This window comes from Strigops habroptila, chromosome Z (genome assembly GCF_004027225.2).
Source record: "Strigops habroptila isolate Jane chromosome Z, bStrHab1.2.pri, whole genome shotgun sequence".
Taxonomy (NCBI): Eukaryota; Metazoa; Chordata; class Aves; order Psittaciformes; family Psittacidae; genus Strigops; species Strigops habroptila.
In genome coordinates this window covers 88,570,263-88,589,192 of record NC_044302.2, presented here as the reverse complement: position 1 = coordinate 88,589,192, position 18,930 = coordinate 88,570,263, and the positions used below count along the sequence as shown (strand labels likewise).

Sequence of the window (18,930 nt, the reverse complement as noted above, 5' to 3'; positions counted from 1 at the left end):
ATACTAACCACAAATTTATATGGAGTACAACTGTGATATTTATGCCTTACCTTGTATTTGATAATGATATAAACCAGTGTACCTTGACATCTTCTCAGAGTGATTGATTCTAATAGAATAAGCATGGAAATAAACTACCATATTTTTGTAAAAATATATTTGATTTCACTACAAACTTGATAATCCGTAGGGTGATGAGATTTTGTTTTAAAATAACTTATTTTCATTCTTTTATGGCTACATTTGTATATTTGTCTCAGTAAATAATTGAAGTTGCAAAAATATGCCTTAATCTTACTGAAAATCTGTATGATTACAGTGTATTATTGCAGCAGTAGTGAACTACAAAATGGGTAGGACAATTTCTAGTTTCCTTAGTGTGAGGGTAAAGCTCTGCTAGCACTGCAGAGTTACAGATAGAAGTGTTACTGGAGTCCACAAGCGCAGGAAGCGTAAGGTGGTTCTGAATGGGAAAAATAGCAAAACGAGATTATTAGGTTTGTTCACCTGTGCCGGTGAGGAAGAAGCCAATCAATATTTGAAAATAACTTGCTAAAGGCAGAACACGTGATGTTGCTTGAAAGAAGGCAGAAGTTTGCTGCAAAGAAAATGTGAAATGCAGTGCTAGATATTGGTAAGTTCATTGATACATATATCTGTGCTTCACAGGGAGAAACATTTTTGCAGCTTGATTAAGTAGGTTAAGGATAATCCCAATGACATAAAAGCCCTTATATCTTTAGTAGATGTGCTTTGGCCCTCCTTGAAGGAAGATACTGGTACAGAATAAAAAATAAAGCATGAGACTTAGAAGAAGAGTTGGTGTTATTTTAGTAAGTTAGAAAGTGGTCTCAGAGAACCAGAAGAGATCAGACTTCTAAACTCCCTTGAATATTTAATTTTATTTTACATAATTCTGATTACTTGTACGAGTGCAAGAATTGAAATGTAAGTGTGAAATCTGAAAACTGAAAGGAAAAGGGGAAGAGAGGAAAATCACAGCTGTATACGAGGTGTTTTGAGAGGAAGAAAGCCCTGGAATGAATGCCTGGAAAAGCTAGGTGAAATGTGACTTTATTTTCAATGGATGAAGGCTACACTCTTACCTGGAAATACATGGATCTTTAAGTTAGATGCTGGCAGATTGTGGTAGTCTTATTAGCTGTGCCATGTCCCATTCAGATCTCCAAGGCTAAAGGTGGCTGTACTGATGTGCTGGAAAGCAAAGGTTGGATTTTCTTCTGCTTTCTGAACAGATACTGTAATCATTGTAGACTCATGATTTGTAGAACAATTGTGGGTTTGGTAGAGATCTTATGTAATACATTTTGCCAGCTAGAAGAGTGAAATTTAGACTCTTTTCTAATATTTAAAATTCACCTTTTTTGCTTTCCTTAGTGTCTTCTGAATATTGTCTTTCCACCTTCTATTGAGTCCATCATACCTTGAAGTCAGCAGTGGGTACTGTAACCCAATATTTGTAATATGCACAATTTGAGAAGCAACAAAGGCAGTGGGAGCCCCTGGGGACTCAACCTGGGGTGGATCTGTGCACCATAATCCCTTGAGTGCATCAGTTCCAGCATTAGTATGGAAAAAGCGAACTCAAATTTCTCCTAGCTTTCATTTCTGATGCAAGAATAGGAAGATCAGGAAATAAAGGCATCTTCAGAAAGCTAAATACTGTTAGGAATTCTTGTGAATATAAAGTAAAGCACAAGCAGAATTCTGTGCTGATGTTTTTTTCCAAAGTTCGTACCGATCTGTAATTAGTTCAAAACTAAGTTTTAGAGCAAGAATTGGTTTTAGTTACAATGAGCAAATGTGCAAGAAGGGTGTATTATCTGGACACTTTACTTGCGTCCTAATTAGGCACCCTCCACTTCCCCCCACCCTCCAGTGCTGGTATATTTAATTTCAGGTAACATAGCAGCAGTGCTCGAACTCTTATTCCCTGTCTTTAGCTAACAATCCCATTGTCAAAACAGTCTTCAAACATCCTAGGTGTTTTAGATTAGTTTTTTAGTTAGATTTTTTCAGACTGTTTCCTATTACCAGGTTGTCTGAACAAACTGATTCACATCACCACGTGGTGTCAGGCCTAACTGTGTGCAAGTGCACAATGTTAATTTTATTTTAGACCTTTTCATCAGATGACACAGTTTTGGGTGTCATCTTGCAACTACACCTGTCTTGCATCTTAAAGTGGATTTCTTTAGAATAATTTTTTAGAATTTATTTAGAATTGCTTTCAGTTTTCATAATATTTTCTTATCTTTCCTCTATCAACACTTTGGCTTTGTTTTTCAGCAGATACGTGTTGGAAGATAAGCTAAAATAGGATATTGCAATAGGTTACTATTCGTAGCATTGCTTAGGGTTCAAGAAGGACTTAATATTCCCTTTAAGCTTTTTATTAGAACTTGGGAATTTTGGGGTTTATAATCATACGCATATTTCTGTAAACATAAATTACTTGGTTAATTTTTGTATTTGTACAAAAATTCAAGTGTATGTGTGCCTGTAAAAGGGAAAAACTTTGAAATAGGAGTGTATATTTAACTGAAACATCACCTGTTGGTGAGCAGTCCTAGCTTAAATATGCTGATACTGTAATACAGTTTAATCATACAAGACATCCTGTGACCTTGAGCTGCAGTTTTATGTAGTGCATTCTTTGGCATTTAGTAATTTAGTAGGAATGCTAAAATGGATTTATGCATATCATTTTTTTCCCAAGCAAAAAAAAAAACCCAAAACATATATAGGCAAGACTGGGGATATGTTTTAAGGGAACTCATTGTAGTCTTGTTACTACTAGGATGATGTTTTCTTAAACCTGAACATTACTGATATTCAAAATTAAGGTTGCATTTAGAAGAAATTCTTAAATATCTAAGGTACCTAATTGCACAGTGGAGCCATAGATCTGCTGCTTAGTGATATGACAACAATGTAAAAAATGTACAAGAAGATATGTTAGTGCTAATGGCAAGAGACCAAGTTCAACTCCTTTTTAGACTAAATATTTGAGGCTTTTACTTATTTCTTATTTCACCGTTATTGGGTATACTTGTTATCTGAAAACTTTGAAGGCACTGGGGCTTTTTTGTTGTTGTTTGGCTGGTTTTAGTTGTTTGTTTGTTTTGTTGTGGGTTTTTTTAATGTTGTTTTCTAGTTTTTCTTTCTTTTTTTTTCTTTAAGTTACTGAGATTGTGCTTCCTATAGCCTGTTCCCTCCCTCAACAGAGAGAGAGAAGTGAGAGCTGTCTGTCACAGAATAATTTTCAGGTGTTTTGTTGGTTGGTTGGTTGGGTTTTTAATGATGTTAAAATTTGATTTATTTCTATATTTCCTGTGATTCTGTTAAACCAAAACCTATTGCATCTGAGGTTTAAAATGTGTTTTGAAGTTAGGGAGCAGAGAATATGTAGAAATTTTCTAAAGTATTTTGAAAGCACAGTTTTTGCTTTAAACATAAAATGAAACTTACTTTGTATAGTTCATGCTCACTCAGGCACATTCTGTCAGTTTCCTGTACATGAATGATAAGGGTTGGTAGTTTGACTAAAATACTGTACCTAGCTGTGTTGAGAGTGGCAGTGAGAGGTCAGTGAGAAGTGGGCACGCTGCAGCAAAGCATCTTTGGAGTCTCCTCCTCCTCACTTGCCTCTATTTGAGGCAACCAGTGTTCATTTAAAGAAATTTTGCAAGAGTTGAGGAGTCCCCTTCTGTTACCTGGGACAGTGAAGTGTCCTCTGTATTGAAGTAGGGAGGTCTCCGGCTGTTTTTCAGCACAACGCGGGACTTCCACTTCTGCTCTGGGCCGGTTTTCGTATGCTAAAGTACTTGGAATGCAGCACTTCATACCTACCGGAAGGTAGTAACGGCTGCATTCCTACGGGATTATCACATCTCTGCTGGGGAGAGGGGAAAAAGAGGGTGGCAGACCTCAGGGAGGATTTCTGAAACTACTTTTGCATGTGTGAATATTGCAGTAATTGAAATCCATGATAGCAATTGAAGGATTGACTGCTCCAAAACACTCTGGACTAGGGACTTCTGTCAGCCTTTTGTCTAACTTTTGTTTTAAAATATTTGTGCTACTTGCTGTGGCTTCCCAAGCTGCAGTGTGCACATGAATTCTGACACTGCATTTAGCTGCAGTACGTTAAATTCTGTCATTAAAATAATTAAAAGGAATTTTTTTGTGTTTCTGCATCACTTCAATTTCCAGCGTAATGTTGTTGTTAGGGAATTCTTTATTCCCATATCAAAGAAAGGAAAACAAAAAAGATTCCTTTAAATTCTACCCAATAGTCATGCAAGTTAGAACAGAATAGAATTGAATATTTCAGTTGGAAGGGACCTACGATGATCATCTAGTCCAACTGCCTGACTGCGTCAGGCCTGAAAGTTAAAGCAAATTATTAAGGGCCTTGTCCAAATGCCCCTTCAATGAGTTAATTTCAAGCACTTTGGTACTTGTGGCTTGCCAGCTAGTACAACTCCAGAATTTCCAAAGCATGACTGTGGGGATCTACAGGCTATGGGAGCTTACAGTTCGGATATTGATTCTGCTATGCAACTGAAATATTTCAGCACCTTCTTTGATAACATTCCTTATAAACGGTAGTGGAGTTGGAATAGAAAGCTTTTGTCCCTGGGTAGGAAGGAACCACTAAGGTATTACGGGAGTGGTAAGGATATCTTGCAGCACTCAGCCCAAGAAAAATGGGAGATAAATTTTCTGTGTTCTTCTGACTTGCACAGTTTCAAAATCTTTTACTTATTGGTACAATGAGTACTGTACACACCAGCCTGGGGTTTGGAATATATGCCCTGTTATAGAATTTTTCTATTTACTGGTAGATTTTGGCTTGGGAAGCTCTAAAGAACAGAGGAAGAAACCACTGTTAATATTTAAAACTGTATTAACACTGCTTTAAGAACACTTCTGTATGTCATGATGTAAAATGAACATCTTAAACAGAATCGATCATTTCTAGTGTTTTGTAAAAGTTGTTCGTAAATAATGTTAATAGCTGTAAAGTTTATAATTTTTTTATATATAATAATTTCTGAACTGAGAGATTTCATTCATTAAAAAGGAAATGTGTGTAAAGTAATGCTGCTGTTTCTTTTTAATAGGGATGATGATGTCACAGTTTAATATGTCTCAGAATTCCATGCGTGGTAGTCCTGCATCTTCCAATTATCAACAAACCACTATATCACATAGTCCTTCCAGGTAATGCTTTCTTTTAAATGGGGTGGGAAGGGCAGCCAACTGCAAATTCTTCCTCCACTGAGAGTCAGTTATTGTTGCAAATATGTGAGTGGAAGGTGATAAGTGTCAAGACAAATTTTGCATTTGACAGCAGGGTGAGTTCCTTAGCTGGCAAACATTTAATCCTTGTGTTCTAAGGATTAGTCATGATTCTCCTCTCTCACTCCCTTCCATAATTCTGACAATTTTTTTTTCCTGCTTAACAAGTCCTCCTGCCATCCCTCCACATCTTTTCTACCTGTGACAGATGCTGAGGCTGGCGGCAGGAGGTTAGTAGGCAAGAGGCTAATGTGTTCTAGTATGTATAACAGTACCAGTGTGGCAGGAGAGTGGAAAAGAAAGCTTGTAAAAGCATGGAGTACTTGTTAACATGTTAACAGTTGTACTAAAGGCCACTCAGAGGATAGGCGTCATTTGGCCAGTCTTCCAGCAGCATCCTCGTCAGCTTTCTGGTTCTTTTTTTCAAACTTCTAAGTGTTTGCAAGTAGTATGTACTATAATCCAGGCCTTTATTCATATAATAAAGTACACTGGACTACAGGAAAGAATTTGGCATGTAGTTTTGATGCAGTTACTGGGTTATAATGTGCATTTATTATTGTCACAAGTCTGTGTTATTTTTATGGCTTTCTGTCTGTAGGATCAGTCTAAGATAAAGCCGATGAAAGAGTAAGTTGTATTGAGTGGACTTTGTGTCAGGTCCTACCTAACTGCCTACGGCATTCCTGTATCTTGGCAGTATAGTTCTGTTAGATGAATTTCTTTGAAATCTTACAGGAAAAATCATATTTAGAGCAGATGGCTCCTTGTTAATCCTACTGATCTAGTGGTTAATTAAAACTTAGCTGTCACTTTCATTTGAACTTCTAGGACTAACTTTTGGAAACTGCAGATCCTTTCTCTAGGTGGAGGTCTTGTGAATGCTTTTTATTCTGGTCTTTACTTTTACTAATGTAGTACCTAAGCTGTGATTCCTAGGTAATAATTGAACTTAGGAAGGTATTGATAGCCTAAAATACTGCTTTTGAGAGAGATTATTGATAGTGTTGGAATTTTGTATCAATAATTTTGTCTAAATTTGCTTTTCCAACTTTTAAAAACTTAATTTTATTTTTAGCCGGTTTGTGCCACCACAGACAAGCTCTGGTAACAGATTTTTGGCACAACAGAACAGCCCAGTGCCTAGTCCATATGCTCCTCAAAGCCCTGCAGGATACATGCCGTATTCACATCCTCCAAGTTACACACCACATCCGCAGATGCAGCAAGGTAAGTCTGTGATGTTTGTTCTATTCTTCCAGCTCATGTCAGCTTTACATTCATGTGCATGTTTCTAATTTCTTTGAAAGAGTCACATGCTTAATGGAAATCTTTGAGTTGGCAGGTGTGTTTAAGCTTTGCTTACCTGACTCTACAGAGTGGTAGTATATACTTTATTAAAAAAAAAAAGGGGGGGGGGGGGGGGAGAAGAAAAGATAAAACTGATGTTCATGTTGCATTGCTCCCTTATGTATACCCACATGCCAACCATGCCCATTTTGCGTAGTTGGCATGTATACATAGCAATCAACAAATCAAAACATAGCTACTTGTTAGCTATGGCCATTTTTCTGTACTAGCCAAAACCTTGGATTTGCCAAGGTATCGTAAGTTTTGCTGCCAACCTATTTAGCCTTACCAAACCATTGTAGTGTTGACCAAATTAATTCTAAGTTGGCTAGAATTATGCTCTAAGTATGCAAAAACTGGCAAAGATGATCTTCAGAATGAAAGGATGTCTTTATTCTTCCCTTTTCTAAAAATAATCTTGAAAAACACGAACACTGTTGAAGTATTTAGGGCATTTTTGTACTGGTAAGTAGAATTCTCATTGGATTCTTTTAAATCATTTGTTCTTGAAGTTTAGCATTGTGCTTAGAATACATATAGATGGTTCTGTGTGTAATATTGTATGTCTTACGGATACTTTGGTAGTTACTAAAGGCAGTGAAAACAAATTATATAGAAGAAAACAAAGTTTTCTATAACCAGTAAAAATATGATACTGACTGTAATTAAGATAGATGTGAACAGTAACATGGATAATCTGTATATGGAATTTAGGTTTTAAATCCTCTTGAAAATTAAAATCTTAGATATCTGATTTTATTCAAGGTATTTGTGGCAAAAAGATTCGTTCAAAAAGTTAGATTCTTGTTCAGATTGAAGACCTTACGCATCCAACTTACGAATATACGTTATTGTGGTGTTTTCTCTGAAACTTTTTAAGAGTTGATGAGTGTGTGAATATATCAGTATAGTTACTTATACTTTTTGTATTTCAGCTTCAGTATCCAGTCCCATTGTCACAGCTGGGATGAGGAATCTCCATGAAAATAAAGTTTCAAGTCAGTTGTCTGGAAATTCAGCGAATCATCATGCTGATAATTCTAGACATGGCTCAAATGAAGACTACCTGCAGATGGTGCACAGACTAAGTAGTGATGTATGTTACATAGATCAGTTTATTATGATACAGAAAATATTTATTATGATAAAGCAAGTATGTGTTTAGCTGCCTCAGAAGTCAGATACTCGGCTATGTTGTTAACCTGTAAAGCCACCGAAAATATATTTCAATTTCTCATGGCATTCAGCCATGTGACTTTACTGCGTGAGATTTAATTTTTGCTAGATCTCTCTCTCCTTTGGAGCTGTTTGTAGCATTCATGCTGAAGAAATTAAGAAAAGTAAGAAATCTTCACATAAACTCATGTGTGAGCTTATTTTAAAGAAATGGTAGAGTGTCTCTACAATTAATATAGCAATATGTTGGTGCAAACAATACTAGGTTCTAAATAGTTGTATAGTTAACTTGTCTCTCTGAAGATGTCTGCAATTGTCCATTAGACTTGATATTCGAATAACCTATTGGGTAATATAGTCGTGTTGTCTAAGGCAAGAATTCCTTTGGACATCTTTTCTTACTGATCTATTATATGCTTTTATGGCCTGGTTTCTTTGTAAGAAGTGTTCCTTTAGTGACTTTCATTTCACATGGGAAAAATTCCTTCTGAAGTCTTGAATCTAACGGGAAAAATCCCACAACTTTCTCCCACACCTTTTCAAGCTACTGATTAATTTTCTTCTTAAGGAGCATCTAATCATGTGGGTGAAGCTTCTTGGGATTCTTCTTTTCAAGTTTGACACGAAATTTCTTTAACGGCACTTGAGTTTCAATTTTGTTTTCTCATCAAAACCTGGTGGCAAGCAGGCCTGTTTTTTGTTTGGTTGGTTTTTGGTTTTTGGTTTTTTTGGGGTTTGGGTTTTGGTTTGGGTTTTTTTGGGGGGTTGTTTTTGTTTTGGTGGAGTGTGTGTGTTTGTGTCTGTGTTTTATTTAGCATACAAAAAAATGTGGGCAACTCTTGTCTTCCTAAACTATCTTGTGGAAGCAAAAAAGTGTTTTATTCAACAAATGTACTAGTAACACCAGACTCTCAAATCCCTTGCCATGATTAATGCAGTAGAACTCTAAGAGAGTTACTGGTCTTATCAGTCTTACGTTTTTATATCAGTCTTTCTTCTTCTTGGCATTAATATGCATATATCCCCAAACTATGTTAAACTATCAAGATAATCTTGGGTTTGTTAAGACGGTATTTTTGAAAAATTTAATAATAATTAAGAATAACATTAGAATAATGTATTCATGATTTTAAAAAGGGAGTATTTAGAAATATTCATCCTTAATTTTATGATCCAAGCAATGCAACTACATTCTAGTTCATGAAAACTTACGAATGTAACTATTTCAAAATGAACAGACTATGAAAACATAAAGCATACCCTCATTGGTTGCTTTAATTGGAGAAACACTAAATGGAAAAAAAATCTGATAGAATTGTGTTGTAAGTGTGCATGGATGATGAAACTGTTGAAATCTGGTTTCTTACAGATTTATGTTCTTTGACTTGTAAGCACTTTCAGTCCATAAATTTCAAACTCTTTCCTTTTCTGTAAGCAATGTCATCTACACCCTCACAAGGTGTAACATTTACACTGTCTAATCTACAGCTGTGTATGTGTGGAAATTCGCTGTTTGGCCCTTGTCAGAAGGAGTGTGCAGGGTTCTCTCTCCTTGAAATGCCAATTTAGCTTTCTAGCTTACTACTGGCTGCTGATTTTTTCCATACAAATGTGTCAACATAATTACAGTTGAGGCTTCTAACATTCTGTCAATTGGGTTAAGATTGGTCGAAAGGATAAAAAGTATTTATTAGACAGATAATTCGGTAGAAAAAAAAGTTATATGTAAGAACTGCATGTATTCAGCTACCTCAACAGGAACCATGTTAGAATATTAGCTACTGAAATAACCAATTTGATTAGGATAAAAGTTAAATAATCTTAGAATTTCTTTGAAGACTTCCTTTGAATGAATTTACTCTTTCAAAGAACTGACTTTTTGCAGTTTGTTTATGGTTACAGAACTTGTCTGTTCATAGATAGAGGGTTGCTAGTTTGTTATTTGCTCAAAAATTCCTATAGATGTTGCATAAAAAACCACAGTGCTAAAAATGGGAAATTTTATTCTAAGAAAGTTTTAAATCTAGTTAGGGCATTGAGTGAACGAGTGTATTCCTCACCATCAGAGGGCTCCCTGAAAGCAATAAAACCGCCATGTGAAATATTAATGGTAGCTTGAGTAGTGGGTTTCACATTTAATTTTAAGGTAGTGTCTGGGTAAAAAAGACACATTTACATTATTAAAGATAAAATAGTTTATTATTTGCGCAAAAATTCCTATAGATGTTGCGTAAAAAACCACAGTGCTAAAAATGGGAAATTCTATTCTGAAAAAGTTTTAAATCTAGTTAGGGCATTGAGTGAACGAGTGTATTCCTCACCAGCAGAGGGCTCCGTGAAAGCAATAAAACCCCCATGTGAAATATTAAATGGTAGCTTGAATAGTGGGTTTCACATTTAATTTTAAGATAGTGTCTGAGTAAAAAAGACACATTTACATTATTAAAGGTAGAGCATGGACATCATTACATTGTAATTACTATTATATTATAAAGACGTTTGTCAGAAATTATGAATTGCATTGAAGCAGGTTGTTCTGTGTAGAACTAAGAGGACACCAGAACTTTTTTGCTATGTTGGAGAGGTGCTTTTTATTGCCATTGAGTTGTTTCCTATCTTAACTGTTGAGACAGGAAATGACAAGCTGAAGTCACTCCAGTTATGTTTTGCACGAGACTATCTTAGCTGCTGCAATGAGAATGCTAGAGATTCTGTTCAGTCCTGATGATGCAAACACAAAGTCTCAATTTGTTTAACTGTGAAAGATGGCATTCTAGATTAAGCTTTAAGGGCAGGTTAAGTGAAAAAATTATGAGTTTGTTTTGAAAATCTTCATGAAAATCTTCATTTTATGCTCAATTTCTTTCGGTTCGCATTGTATAGAGCTCATGTATCTGCTGCTTTTCAGCTCTTCACTATATGCTTGTAACAGAAAATTTCTAAATGGAATCTTAATGTGTACCAAAAGTGTTTATCTAGCTAGAAGACATGTACATTTATTGTTATGTGCATGTTCTGGTTATAGATTCTTCTTAGGGCTGATTGTTCTTTGGAATGTTGCTTATGTAATAGTCTAATAGCAGTCTAAATTACGAATATTTTTATGTAAATAAATATTTTTCTACTATTCCTTGTATGCTTGCTTGTCAAATCCATTTTACCAGCATATGTGCTAATTTCAGACTTTTTTTTAATCAAGTGTTCATATTCCTAATGTTAATTTTTATCATTATTGCTTTAGGATGGTGATCCTTCAATAAGGAATGCTGCATCTTTTTCCTTGAGGTCACCACAGTCAGTCTGCTCTCCAGCTGGAAGTGATGGAACCCTTAAAGGTAGTCTAGCAGTCATACATATCAATGTATTTTTTCCCAATTTTAAAGAACAGAATGGTTAGAAAGGTATTTATTTGTTCATCCTGACTTTTGTATTCAAATAATACTAGAGAGGATGTCACATTTGAGATACAAAATTATTTTGAGCCCAGATCCAGAAGAAATTTCTGAAAGTCCAAATATTGATTAATCATCCTTCAAATCAAAGCTCAAATTCATGGAGGACAGAAGGATTTTAAATCCTTTCCAATATGAGGATTAAGTTCTTTGTAAGAATGGTTTCAGTTGCTCTACAGAGGAAGTGGTTTAAAGGCAGCATTACGAGTATTAAACTCTTAACCAGCTCAAAAATCTTTTAACATGCAACACTTACTTGCAATCATGAAATCTTAAGAACATGAAATTGAAAGTAGTTCAATGAACTCAATACACATAGCATAAATGAAACCTGAAAAACTTAGCTGTGGAGAAGGAATAGGGTGAACTGGGTGAATAGAAGGAACAGGTGACGGAACAGAAAACAAATCTGCTCAAAATAATTCTTTATGCTAAAATCTGGAATGCATACTGCTGTTTTTAATATTATTCCTAAGAAGCAATGACTGAGATACATGAGACTTAGCAAGGTAGGGGTTTGGGCATATTCTTTCTAATTTTCTTTTTCAGTGTTTATGTATTTACATAATAAGTATGTATATATTATATATTATAAAATATAAATTATTATGTATATATTTACATAATAAAGATGCAACAATGCTTTCTTCCTCTTTAGCCTGAAACAAAATTAAGTCTTTCCAGATGGTCAGGATAGGTGGGGAATGATAAGAGGAGATAGGGGAGATTCCAGAGGAGGTGAAGTTACAGGCCTTGTGCAGCCTGGATAAGAGATGTTTTTGGCAGCAGTGGACCTTAGAACAGCCTTTCTCTACCTATGAGGACATTATCAGGAAGACTTGGGTCAGGCTTTTCAGTATTGTAGAGGAAGGATAAGATACAGTGGACTTAAATTGAAATGGGAGGTTCTAACTAGGTCTAAGGAAAAGCTTTCACTATGAGGACAGTCAAGCATTGGAAGTGGTTGGCTAGAGAATCTGTGCATTTTCTTTCCTTAATGGTTTTCAAGTTCAGGCTGACTAAAGCTCTGCATAATGTGGCCTTGCTCACCATCCTTTGAGCATGAGGATGGAATAAAGACCTCCTGAGATTCCTTCTTAACTGAATTGTCCTGTGATCCTATGGCTGCTGAGTGATCTCTGTAGTTCATCTTCTGTAGGCACATACTGCGTTAAACAGTGAGAGAAGAAACGTAGCTCAAATGGCAAGTGAGAAGTACGTGTGTAAGCATGCCAGCATCATCAGTATTTCATGAAGTCTTGTGCTAAAGGGCTTGTAAGACTTGTGTAAATGGTGAAGACTAAATGTGGTTGTTTTTCTGTCTTTGTCACGCTAATCAGTTCAACAACATTGTGAACCTAAGCTACTTACACTCAGATACATGATTACCACTCAGACAGAAGAATATTTGAATTATTTTTAGTTAAAGTTGCTGCTGTTTCGTTTGGCTGCGTCAGAACCCAGTTTTGAAGGGATGCCTTTTGAGATTATTTCTGAAAACAATCTGATCATACAGTCTAGATTGTAATGTTTCAGCATCAGAGGGCCTGAAAAAGTGCGAGAAGAGCTTTTTGGTTTGACCTGTATGTTAGCTTTAGTTTTCCTATTAATAAAGCACACAACTGAAGTACTGTTACTAATGGTGCTAACATTTTGCCTTCTTAAGAAGATTAATGAACCCTCATTGAGAGAACAGGTTCTTGATGCTGCAGGGGTCTTGCCAGACATCTACTTCCTCTAATCTCATATTTTAGAGATGCATGGAAAAGGTGTGGATAAGTGCAGTGATATTCAGAACGTGGGATCCCTGACAGTTTTTGGCCTATTATTTGGAGTGAAGGTTGTGATGATAAATTTTCCATTAAAAAAGTTGATTTCCATGTAAAAAAGTTGATTTTTTTGTTGGTATTCTCATTAGCCCTTGACGGTTTGGTTGACAGGTCGCACACTTTGATAAAGAGAATTAGCAAAATAATTCATTGTTTAGGAGGACAAAAAGAATGGCACTAAACATCATCAGTCCAGAGAGAGAATCTCAGGAAGGATGCTATATTTAAGCTTCCTTATATAACGTAGAAACTTGAGGTGATTACCAAAGGTATGGGTACAGACTATATTTATTACTTTTGATGTGGAAGTAGCAAGGATTTCTGGAGACTTGGAGAATATGATTGCAGAGTCTTGAATTACTTTAAGACTGACCGTGGCTGGCTGTTTGACAGCATCTGAACAAGGAAGAAGTTTTGTTTGCTACTCAGGCAAATATTTGAGAGATGGAAAAAGTTGTATTATTTTGGTTGGTTATTCACTTATTGAGTAGAGGAAAATTTCTCTGTTACAGGAATCTTTGCTTCACTTCTGCTCTAGTAAAGGTACCAGAGCAGCTGAAGTTTTATCCAGAAGTTGTAGGCTGGTATTTATCCTTTGGCTCTGCTTTCATGCTATCATCTGTTACCACATCTACCTTCTTAAAAAATTCATTTTTATGAATTCACCTATGAAGAATTAACCTGGACTATTTTCCTTTTGTTGATCTCATAAAATATTCTGTGGATTCTGTTGCCCAAGATCGGTCACACATCAAAATCCTTTAGCCATTTGTTTTACTTTCCCGCTGCTCTGGCACCTCAGAAAAGATTTTTAAGACAGCGTCTAAAGATCTGTGTAAAGGAAAGCTTTCCACAATTATTTTATTCTGTTGCAGTCCAAAGAGAAGAGTTCATATCATTTACAATCCTGTTTCCATACAATTTCCTAAACTCCTGGGAAAACATCAAAGTTAGGACGAGCAACGACTCTTACGAAAGCATGTAGTTTTGCTTTCTTTTCTAGAAATAAGTTGTATTCTCTCTAGAAATTCTTAATGTGTATTTGATTATTTTCTGAAAAATTTGCAAAGATTACTTTTATTTTCATAAGGATTTATAGGGCTTCTTCGGAGAGATTTCTTTACACTTTGCCTCTCAGTGCGTAGTGGGTGGCAAGAAGAATTAGGAATCTTCTCAAATCTGTAGTACAGACTTCAGTGCTATCAAAGGTACTTGTTAAGAAAAAGTATCATCTCATCCTCTCTCCTTCAGAACAAAGGTGGAAGAAATTTACTCAAAAGATTCTTTCTGACAGGGCAGAATAAACATTCATTCTTGTTTCTTTCTTCAAGTCTTCTTTTTTTTATGCAAGGATGCTTCTGAATACATCAGTCCTAAACTAGAACAGCCAAAGCTGGGTATTTTCATGAGGCATTTTAAGCTCTGGAGAAAGTGGTGAGACTCCTCCCTGAAAACTATTGGAAGAGTATGTGAAAAATGAATGCAGTCTGTCCCTAGAAACCTTCCAATGTATGTTCTTTCTTTATCTCATGTGCTGTCCCTTTAAGTTTGATTTTTAAATTAAGCTATCCTCTTTGAAAATGGATGTCGGCATTGTTATTCAAAATAAGTAATGATTTCTTTATATCTGGTACAAAACTTGGGAAGATTTCCAGAGGAAGATTCAGTGATTTTAGAAAATAGACAGGAAAGGACTTGGGTGCTTCCCATCATCTTATCCCATCTCATGTTGGATGAGCTGTACCAGTATTGCTCCCAATAACTTCCATCTTTTTTTTTTTTGTTGTTGTTGTTAAAATGTCAGTAATGGAATTTACTTATTCTTGCTATATGACCCATTTGAATTCTTAGTGCTAGAAAGCTTTTCTCCTAATGCTTAGCCCAAATAATTTTTGTTGCAGTTAGCCATGACACTTCTTGACTTCTTTCCAATGGGCAAGGAAAAAACATTCATGTTCCTTTTTTTTTTTTACAGCAGTCATTTACATATCAAGGTACATTAGCATGTCTTGCACTAATCTAATCTTCTACAGACAGAGCAGCATGGTCTCTTTCTATCATCTGTACATAAGTCACCATTTCTGGACTTCTACTTGTCTTTGGTATTTTTGCCTGAATTTTAAGTGGTCTCCATTTATCTTGAGTTGTACTGTCCTAAGTCATAACTACAACTCTATCTGAAGACTTAGAAGGATGAGTAGTAAGCAAAGTACTGTAGACAGCTTTGTGTGATACTACGGTTGTATATGAGAGTATAAGACCTTTGCTGATAACTTAGATTCATATCGCAAGTTGTTTTAAACATACTGCTGTATTTCTATAGAGCTTATCTGTCTTCCTCTCATGATGTTACAATTGTTCTTTCTCAGGTGAATTAAAATTTCGTGGTGCTACTCACTGAATTTCTTTTGTTTCAAAAGGTTATTCTAATTAGTCAAGAAAATTGTAATTTTTGATTCTGTTTTTGAAAGCAATGGTGGGCCTCTCAAAGACTCAACGCCAAAAGCTGTTATGATCTTTAGATTAATAAAATGTTCTGTTACATGAGAAGTTATAAATAACAAATAATTTAAACTACTGTTCTTAAGACTGTACTCTGGAAATCTGCACTTGTTCACCTGCATTCCATCCATTTTTACCAAGAACAACTGATAGTTGATGAAGACAGTTTTGCTATAGGGTATACTGCAATCTTACCGTATTTTTGTCTAGATCATATGTCCTCAGCTGTTAGTGAAATTGTTATGAGAAGCTACATAGAAAGCCATGCTAGAGACTAGATATGGCACTCAGTTCTCTTTGATCCACAAGACCTATTGCTTTATGGAATAATATTATTTCGATTTGATGATACTTATTCTTAGCAAATTCACTTTGGAATACTACCTCTTTATTATTTCCTCAATCCTAGTACCTAGTCCTAGAAGAAATTATTCTTCCAGTATGTACTTAAATCATACCGACTATGTAGAATACTCTGGGCAGTAGTTAACCGTCCTTTTGAAGGGATTGTTTTTCTCTTCTTGAGTCTGCTGGAGGCACAGATTCTCAAGATGATTATGACCAATTCTGAGGTTGGTTTAGCCAGAGTTCCAGGGTGAATTTGTCTGATCCCATTTTTATGAAAACATTTAATTTATGTGAAACTGGTAAATAGGCTCATATGAAATTAAAAAAAAAAGTATGAGACACTTCCATTTACACATTGTAACTGCAGTCTCTTAAAATCTTTTGGCAGTAGTGTGTTCCTCAGATTCTGTTGTCATCATCAGGTTCTTAGCTTTCCGATAGATAGACATCAGTATGAATGCAGTATGGATGCTCTGATTCTTTTCTCCTTCTCCAGCTTCTGCCTTTAGGAACTTATTTACAGTGTAATTACTCAAATGTGAAGTCTGATAATCCACAAATAGCACATACGAATTTCTTAATGCCTCTCTTTCCAGAGACTTTTTCAGTAAAAAGTCTGGAACGCTGTGTCCAAGTCTGTGCAACAATTTGGTACCCACTTAAATAATTTTCCTGGACTCTCGAGGAGTCCAGGAAATCCATGACTTTGCTATGGATTTAAAAAGGTGTAGCACTTGAATGTTCCTTAAGTTTCTCTCCAATGCACTATGAACCAAGTATTAGACATTAGTCTTCATTTGTTCGCTAGCAGGTTTTTACCCGCTTTCATTCACAAGTAACGACGCTTCTGGCAAAAGAGGATGTGGGATGGGTGAAATACTTTCTGTCAATATCTGGGAACCTTTATCTGCAGGGGAGTCAAAGAAATATGAAGATATGGTTTTGACTAACCCTTTGGAAGTTTGAGTAACTTTGGAAGTTACTGTGCAAGTGGAAAGCTAATAAATCTTTAAAATTCTGTGAAATACGTGAATCCTAAGTTTCTGTAACCTTAACAGTTGGTTTTTAACCATGTGGATCACAACAAACAGAGTGATCAGTGGTATGAATTCGGTGCATCAGCTTTGAAAAGCAAGCAGCCTTTACTCTGAAGATGCCTAGAGATTGTCAGAGAAAGTATCATGAATGCTTAAGTGAGATGCAACTATTGTGGTGTGATTAGAAAGTGTGTAGACAGAAACCCTAAGGTGGAGATGTCAGTGATGTCTGCAGTCTCCTGGAAAGAAGCTTATTTGTTTGCTACTGAAGTTACTGATGCACAATGAGTGAGTGAAGCTCAGTAAACAAACAAGAACTGGTTTTGAAACTTTACATTTCTAAGAAGGCTAAGTCACTGTCAATGTAATGCTTTTCATAGTTACTTGCGTTATAAAGGATTTGATAAGAAATCAGTCAAGAGTCACAGAAAAAAATAGTTTAAAAGTTGCTACAGCAGTTGATAAAACTTCTTCCATATTCATTACCATCTACCACTAGGAATCAGTAGGAACAGAGAACCAGTCCCAGGGTTATTATGGGTTGTCAGGATGACTGAAAGACTCTGGAGGTACTGTTGATGGGTGTATTTGTTCTCTGTAGAGGTCTCAGTTGCTATTGATGTTACGTGCTTCTCAGCTACATTTGGTGTTATCTGATTGACCATCAATATTTCCTGTTCAGTAATGGTACAATGACCTTCCCAAATCGGTGGAAAATTTTTTTTTATCTCAAAAGTTTTACATATCCCTGCCATATAAAGAGTGATTGCATGAAGTTCTTTTACTGATGCTATGGAAGATGAACTACAGAAGGTCAGATTTTTCCCTCCTGAATTACCGGACAGCCCTAGATTTAAACTGAAAAGCTGCTAAAATTCTATTCATTCCCAAAGATCATTTCCGAAGATCATCATATTAATTACTACATTGATAGCATTTGGTAGAACAAAACTTACTAATCTTGGAATCTCAACTGGTTCAGCAAACAGATCATAACTGCGTGTCTGTGTATTCTTTCTACAAAAACATTTCTTCTGTTATTAAGAAGTCTTGTAAGAACTTTATTTTCAGACATATAATGGCTCAAGCCTTCTCCCATAGGAAATATTCCAGACTGACTTCAACAGTAATAGGCAAAATTCTGTCTGTTGAATGGGTGATGTTTTGTCTAATGTCTAAGCATCCAACAGAATGCGGTACATATTCAGTGTGTAATACCTGTTCAAAACTGCTAGTATCTGCAGTAGAGTGAAACTGTTTCAGAACACTTCATCTTTTTCAATTCCTTTTCACTTCAGTACATAAGCATTGTAGCTTCTAAGCCTCCTTGTTGCCAGAGGCTTAACCATCATTAGACGTCTCCTAAATACGCGAAGTTACTGCCAGAACATGTGCTTTTACAGTGCAGCTTATAGGCCTTACTGTCAAACTTTCAGGAATTTCCTTCAGGAGAGAGATACTTTAGATATCTATTCGTAGTGCTGCCTAGGAGAGGGAAAACTTTTTGCTTTTGTTTCTTCATTTACTGGATTCTATGTATGTTCAATGGAATGCACTGAAATCCTTCTGACCTCCTCAAGTCTACCCAAAGATAATACTGTGTGTGCAGTATTGTTTTTCAGCATGTCAAATACCAAATTAATGTCAAATCAGAACAATCTTGTCGTATTTACTTAAAACTTCAGGACAAGGGAAAATCGAATCTCTGACCTCTATTTGAAGTGTAACTGTGAAAAACAGTAAATGTTCAATTGTTGCAACTTCAGAAGTATTCATTTAAGAGATAATTCCAGAGTAAGATGTCAGTAAGATCTCTTTGAAAAGTTTTGAGCTGCCTGTAATATTTGTAGAAGTAAAAATGCAGCTTGTCCTGAATGGTAGTCATTACCATAAAATAAATCAGTAGCA

The 18,930-nt window shown here is 35.8% G+C and overlaps 1 protein-coding gene across 10 annotated transcripts in view; it reads left to right on the top strand.

The window, feature by feature from the left end:
• Window positions 1-18,930, top strand: part of NIPBL (NIPBL cohesin loading factor) — a 150,882-nt gene that overhangs the window by 63,034 nt on the left and 68,918 nt on the right. For 9 of the 10 annotated variants that reach the window (XR_003995102.1, XM_030512489.1, XM_030512491.1 and 6 more), the window contains exons 5-8: window positions 5,151-5,250; window positions 6,407-6,558; window positions 7,614-7,774; window positions 11,096-11,189. Coding sequence is in view for 9 of the 10 variants with exons in the window: in XM_030512489.1 (XP_030368349.1) it covers window positions 5,151-5,250; window positions 6,407-6,558; window positions 7,614-7,774; window positions 11,096-11,189 (507 nt within the window). In the remaining variant the exon portion in view is untranslated. The remainder of the gene's footprint in view (window positions 1-5,150; window positions 5,251-6,406; window positions 6,559-7,613; window positions 7,775-11,095; window positions 11,190-18,930) is intronic. The other variant, XM_030512493.1, reaches the window with a different exon arrangement.